At 31.6% G+C, this 7178-nt stretch overlaps 1 protein-coding gene across 1 annotated transcript; it reads right to left on the reverse strand.

The window, feature by feature from the left end:
• Nucleotides 1–2475: 2475 nt before the first annotated feature.
• LOC114267555 (oxoglutarate-dependent flavonoid 7-O-demethylase 1) lies at nucleotides 2476–6646 on the reverse strand. The gene is made up of 4 exons (XM_082889296.1): nucleotides 6401–6646; nucleotides 4668–4915; nucleotides 3245–3569; nucleotides 2476–2493 (listed from the first exon to the last, which is right to left on the reverse strand). Exons 1-4 carry the CDS (start codon nucleotides 6644–6646, stop codon nucleotides 2476–2478), a joined length of 837 nt encoding a protein of 278 aa, XP_082745422.1.
• Between the last annotated feature and the right edge of the window lie 532 nt (nucleotides 6647–7178).

Here is a 7178-nt window from a genome sequence, read left to right on the forward strand (position 1 = left end):
GTATGGGATTGAACATAAAGGCTATCGTTGTTGGGATCCTATTTCTAAACGTTTTTGTATATCCCGTCTTGTGGTTTTCTAGGAGCGTAAAATATTTTCATCCCTATCCTCGTTTCACTTACCGTCACTCTTTACATCCATCATGTTTACTAATCCTTCCATAGATCTTTTCTCTAATGCGTTTGATGCAGGTTCCTCATTTGTAAAGACGCCTTTGCTAACCCCTGATTCCGTCCAGACTGCTCTCCCTAATGGTCAACTATCCATTACACCTTATAGCTCATCTTCTACCTCTCCACTAACCCTACTCCCCATAGATCTTTCCACCGATTATCCACATTGTGTAACTCAATCCCCTATTAATCTTCATGATTATATTGTTGGGTCTACTACCTTTTTTTCTTATGAACCTACCTCCTATAGCGAGGCTTGTATTAATCCTCTTTGGCCGGAAGTTATGACTGATGAACTACAGGCTTTAGAAAAAACTCATACTTGAGATGTTGTTGATCTTTCTCCTGGAAAGACTACGATTGACTGCAAATGGGTATACAAAATCAAGACCCATTCTAATGGCTCTATTGAGCGCTACAAAAGCCCGTTTTATTGCAAAGGGCTTCAACCAAGAATATGGCATTGATTATGAGGACACTTTTGCTCCAGTTGCTCAACTTACCTCTGTACATAGCTGACTGGGATCTCTTTCAGATGGATGTCAAAAATGACTTTCTTAATGGTGATCTTCCTGAGGAGGCCTCCATGCAACCTCCCCCTAAGTCTGCTAATCCGGCTCATAAGGTTTTCAAACTACAGCGTGCTCTCTATGGTCTTAAGCAAGCTCCACGAGCATGGTTTCTAAATTCAGTTCTACCATTCAAGACTTCAGTTTCACCTCCAGCTCATATGACTCTGCTCTCTTTGTTCGGACCACTCCTCATGGCACCGCTCTTCTTCTTCTTTACATGGATGATATGATTATCACCGGTGATGATGTTGTTGGTATTCTTAGCCTAAAACAATTTCTCAATCATAAGTTTGAGGTAAAGGACCTTAGTACTCTCAATTATTTCTTAGGGCTTGAAATCTCTTATGATTCCACTGGTTATTATTTGTCACAAGCCAAATATGCCTCTAATCTTCTAGCACATGCTGGTCTTACTGATTCCAAGATTACCTCTACTTCCGTTGATCCTCAGACTCATCTCACTCCTCTCGATAGGGATCTTCTCTCTAATGCTACTCTTTATCGCCAGCTGGCAAGTAGTCTTGTCTATCTCACTGTGACTTGTTCTGACATTACCTATGTTGTCCATCTTGTTAGTCAGTACATGTCGGCTCCCCGCACCTGCATTATACTTCTTTACTTCACATACTTCGCTACTTTAAAGGCACTATGTTCCATGGATTTCACTACTCTGCTCACTCTTTTTTCGAGGTTTATGTCTTTTATGATACTGATTAGGCCGGGGATTCTACTGATCGACGTTCTACCATGGGTTTCTGTTTTTTCTTAGGGAATTCACTTCTTACTTGGTGCAGCAAGAAATAGCCCCTCACTGTTCGCTCTAGTACTGAAGCTAAATGTCGCACTATTGCTGACACTACTCAGGAACTTTTGTGGCTTCACTTACTCCTTTCTGATGTGGGTGTTTCTTCTCCTGGTGCTACCTCTCTCTATTGTGACAATCAGAGTGCCATTCAAATTGCTCACAATGATGTGTTCCATGATCGCACCAAATATATTAAGATTGATTGTCATTTCATTCGACAACATGTTACATGTGGCACTGTTCACCTTCTCTTTATTGCTTCTAGTGATCAACCTGCTGATATTTTCACTATGGCTCATCCTCCTAGTCGTTTCAGAGATTTAGGGGTGGTTTGGGATGTTCTAAATAAGTACACTTTTTGACTTTTTATGAAATATAGGTTGGGTTTGAAATGATGTGGTAGAGAGGTGATATGACTTAAATAAGATCATGTGACTTAAATAGGACGGTGACTTTTTGACTTATTTAGTACATGACAAACAAGGCCTTAGTTTCCAAACTCAAGTTGGTTTATGCTTACCCACCTTGAGTTTGATAGGGGCTATTAATCTATATCCTAATTAATGTATATCATTGTTAATGTATATCATAAGTTAGGAATTAAAGTTAGATTAGGATTGTATCACTCTCCTATGTATAGAAGCTCTTGTACATGGTTATTTATATAACATAGAGATACACAATTTCCACATTTCTTTCAACTATTGTAACATCACTAATTTAGAGTTAATCGAATATCTACTATTTCTTAAGCGTCCTTATCTATCAACAAAAATGTTTGAGAGCACTAAAAGTAGAGCTCTAACTAGAGTTGTACTTATGTGGCAGTTGGCTCTACTCATGAATGATTTAATTTTGTTTTTTTTTTTTTTTTTTTTTTGCCCCATGCGTCATCATTGCCAATGTTGGAGTTTTAAATTTAGAGTTATGAATCATTGCTCATCTATTAATTTGCAAAAGAAGATTAATACTATACATCTTAGCTCTAGCACTGAACATGTCGGCACCTTGTTATGCTGATGCAATTTTCTTCTTGAATTCAAAACAAAATGGTAATTACTGTGGTAATAAGGTTATGTAAATGGTGGAGAATAAAATATAAATAATAAAATTATCTTTTATTCTTTATTTTTAAGATGAGTTTGTGGTCAATAATTTAGTATGATATCAAAATAGCATACAACAAAAAATAATAGAAGAAAAAATAAAATAAAAGAAGAGATGTACCATAGGTGAATAATATATACATACTTGTTGGTACCTGCCATGTTTGAAACCATGAGAAATTTTAATATACACAGGAGATGCACTATATATACTCTTAATTATATTATTTTCTTCTTTATTTATGATTAAGTTTTTTATATATATAAATTATGACACTATTTTAGTTATGACTCTAGAAGTCTTTAATTATGTATCATGGTGTGTTGGTTATGAAATTTTTTTTTTTAAAATTTAATTCAAAAAATATGAAGTTATATCATTTTTTTTTTAATTATAAGGTGTATGCACACATTTGAGGAGTGTACCATAGTATTTCCCTTGAAACATACGTTCAACCTAGAAGGAAGAAAAAAAAAGTTCTGAAAATGATAAGGTTGGTTCAAAAAATGTTGACCAGATCAGAACAAGTAATTTAGAAGAATTATTTTATTTGAATTTAAATTTTGAAGAGAGTATGGAAAACAAACCTCTAGTGTGTCTCCTACATTAACAACAAAGGCATCTGGAAGGAAATTAACAGGAATCCAAATCCCGTCTTTTTTAACTTGGAAACCCTCAACTCCGTTGACTTGCAGAAGGATGGTGATGCAGGTAGCATCAGAGTGAGGCCTCAGGCCCATCACCATCTCTGGTTGGGGACATGGAGGATAGTATGACATTCTCACTGATTGCACTCCATCATCAAACATCTCCTCCATCTCTCCCTTGTCAATCTTTAGAGCTTTTGCCATCAACCCAAAAACTGTCGTTGCAAGTTTTTGCAACTCTGAGATGTAAGACTCCAAGGTTTCCCTACAAGACGAAAGAAAAAATGATTATGCAATACCTATGTTTGGTTTCAGCCAAGAAACAGTCACTTTTTTTTGGAAATTTGGCTGTTTGGAATTTCCAAATAAATCACATTTTTTTAAAAACTTTTTTAGTGACTTTTTTTTTTTTTTCAAAATTGTCAATTTTTTTTTTTTTTTTTTCTGTAGTTTGCTTGTCTAGTCAAATCTAAAAATTAATTTTTTTTTTTGTAAGTTTGAGAAATAAATTTTAAAAATGAAAAAGTCCACTATTTTTATCTTTTTTTAACTTTTTTAAATTTTCCCAATTTATCTCGCCAAGTATAATCTAGAAGTCTAAAGTTTTTTGAAATATTTTTAAATTTTTTTCTTACTAAAGATGAAAATAAGCTTACCAAAAACATTGTAACGGTTTGAATTCATCTTATTTATTTGACAATTGAGAAAAACAAACATTTTTTTTTACAAGATCTACCATGTTTGGCAAGTGCTAAAAAATCACTCTTTTTTTTTTTCATTTTGCTTATATATATATATATATATATAACTTTTTTTGTCTTTATTTATGTTTTTTAAGTTTTAAAATTTTCAAATCTTTATAGTTTAGAAGGATTTAATAAGTAAATAAAAAATTTTAAAATTCAAAAAAAAATTTACGAAAAAAAATACTGGACCAAAACTTTCTCAATAACAAAAGATAACTTTTTTAACTATATTCCAATTGCATCGACATTTTTTTTAGCCATAACTTTATTCTGAAAAGTCAATAACAACCAAATAGAAAAAACTAATAAAAAGCCTTTTGCAAGCTAGAACTTGTTACATGGTTTAATCAGAAATGTTATATACTAAGAAAAATATTATGTGATTTAAGGCTACGTCTTAGATGAAACTATTCTGCATATTTTAAATTTAACTTTTTTGTTTTTTGTTGTTGTTGTTTTTTATTATTATTTATATAATGTGTGTTTTAAATACACCGGTACATGGAGATATAAGAACATGTTCTTGTGTCGAAATACATAGATTCATTACAACATGTGTTTGTGTGTGTGTGTGTGTGTGTGTGTGTGTGAGAGAGAGAGAGAGAGAGAGAGAGGACCTAAGTGAAGAAGGGAGCTGTGGAAGTAGGTGTGCCTTCCTTCTATGGACAGGGTTGATGACCATATAAAACCTATCTGCCCAATCAAGTTTTTCATCATCTTGCATGAGCAAGGTTTGTCCATACCCTTCAACATCACCGGGCTGTATCTTGTATTTCATCTTCTGTTCCAAAGGAAGCTTGTAGAATTCTTTAATTTCATATTTCAGTTTCTCCACTAGTAAAGGGCTAACTCCATGGTTCACCAACTACAAACATTAGCACTACCAAATATTAGTAAATATATTTTCATTTTCTGCCCAAAAACACATCTTAGTATGGTTCTACCCCAAATATATGGGGTTGTTCCCCAAAATGTTAAGGTTTAAGTTTAAATCTATACTTGAGAGAATTTTAGCAGTTTATGAGATTCATCACAAATCTCATTTTGATAATCTAATCAATTTATTTTGCAAGGTCCAGCGTGTATTTTATGAATTGAAAAAATTCGATTGATCCGATTATTGTAAAATTTTCATTCATTCATCCATCTATTTTTTTTTATTTATTTTTTTTGTACAAACATGATAAGATAAAATAAAATAAAAATTACAATTATTGTGTTAACTTAATTTTTTTAATAAATGATATATACAATGAAACTTACCAAATCAACAATTCATATAATTGAAACGGAACTCAAGACAGTCCTCACAAACCCCTCAACTGCTCTCAATTTAAAATTTGAAAACCACATCAAAAGCATCTATCAAAATTAATTTATTGTAAATCGGTCCAACTAAAGTGGTTTTTACCTTTTTTTTTTTTTTTTTTTTTTTTTTTTTTTTTTTTTTTTTTTAAGCTTTGATGCTTGCATATATATGATTGGCTTTGGAAACGGTGCCAACTTTACTTGGGTGTGATTCTAAGTAATAATAACCATGTTTGTTTTTAATATTTTAAAAAAAAATTTAAAAAAATTTTACTTTCTTATTTTTTTATTATTTTTATTTTTATTAAATTTTTTAATATTTTAAATAATTTTTTAAATTTTTAGACACATTTAACATAAATACACTTAAAAAGTATAATTTTTTTAAAAAAAATTCTTTAAAAAATTCATTAAATGCCAAAAATATAAAAAAAATACAAAAATTCAGTATATTTTTTAAATTTTTTTGTATTTCTTAATTTTTTAAAATATTTTTTCACAAATATTTTATTTTTTGATACATCTAAGTAAGATGCATCTAAAAAAGTAAAAAAAATTACCTAAAATTTTAAAAATATTTATTAAAAACAAAAAATTCAATCTTCAAAAAATTGAAACCAACCACACTAGATATTTTTTTTTTACCTTTTTATTGATTTAATTTTTTTTACGTGCCAGTCTTGTACTCTCTTTTTGTACCAATGAACTTTTTCTCCCTCAACCAAAGAAATCATAGAAGGAAACTCTTGATTCATAGTCAACAAAAAAACTAACTTTTTTACTAACTTTTCAAAATACTCCATAGTCAATCAACTGAACTAGCTGTACTCCTTTTGGTTTTCTTCAATAATTGCTATCTTTTTGCTCATAAAATAAAATTCAAAACACGCTAATTTAATTAGCCAAAATTATTGCACTTGACTAGGAGATTAATAATTTGAGGCTTGTTATCTCTCTTTATGATACAGCCTCTGATGTACTAATGAAAGCAAGATAATAAAAATAAAATAAAATAAAATGAAGATATATGGGAGAAGAAAACCTGAAAGATGCCCCATTCTTTGCAAATGGAATGCAACTTGTCTAGTTGAAAATCAGTTGCTTCAACCATTAGTAATTGTTGCATGTCAACAGTAGGGATGGTTTGGGAAGTGGCATCTTCTGAGAGAATTGGACAAGGTTCATTATCTAAACGAACGTAGCGCTCTGGGATGACAAGCATGGGCTCTTTGGCGAGCTCTTGAATGGTCAGTGAACTCCCTAACCCCTTTGGTTTTGATGATGCCATTCGCTTTAGGTGTTACAATTGCAAACACCCAAGATAAGTATTTATAACGGAACAATAATGAGTCAATGCACGAGCTTTTTTTATTATTTTTTTATTTTATTAAAACAGCATATAATAAAATAAGCGAGAGAGAGAGAGAGAGAGAGAGAGAGAGAGAGAGAGAGAGAGAGAGAGAGAGAGAGAGAGAGAGTGAGTGAGTGAGTGTCATGACTGGAAGCAATATAGATAAGATTGATAAATGCATGATGTATTGACAAATGATAGACCTAGGAGGTAGAAAGTAAGGGTACTCGTCTGAAAGTTTGCAAAAAAATCATTTATTTTGAAAAATAATTTTTTAAAAGAAATATTACCTGATTACACAATCTAAAATATCTCAATCTAAACGTTTGATAATATCTTATCAAGCGATTCAAGTATCTCTATATTTTTTCTACAGACCTTCAAAATTCTGATGGCCAATTTTGGTATCAAATACATCCTATATATATACACAACACATGATAGAGTTTGCATGTAGGTGCACTACAAC

The sequence above is a fragment of the Camellia sinensis genome, chromosome 9 (assembly GCF_055761805.1).
Source record: "Camellia sinensis isolate YWXY chromosome 9, ASM5576180v1, whole genome shotgun sequence".
In the NCBI taxonomy this organism is placed as follows: domain Eukaryota; kingdom Viridiplantae; phylum Streptophyta; class Magnoliopsida; order Ericales; family Theaceae; genus Camellia; species Camellia sinensis.

What these genes read in the sequence shown, in the direction of transcription:
- LOC114267555 (XM_082889296.1), bottom strand. Translation starts at nt 6,646, where the DNA reads ATGGCATCATCAAAACCAAAGGGGTTAGGGAGTTCACTGACCATTCAA. An exon ending in AAGAATGGGGCATCTTTCAG is followed by an intron (nt 4,916 to 6,400) that starts GTTTTCTTCTCC and finishes TAATGTTTGTAG; the next exon opens with TTGGTGAACCATGGAGTTAG. An exon ending in CAGCTCCCTTCTTCACTTAG is followed by an intron (nt 3,570 to 4,667) that starts GTCCTCTCTCTC and finishes TTCGTCTTGTAG; the next exon opens with GGAAACCTTGGAGTCTTACA.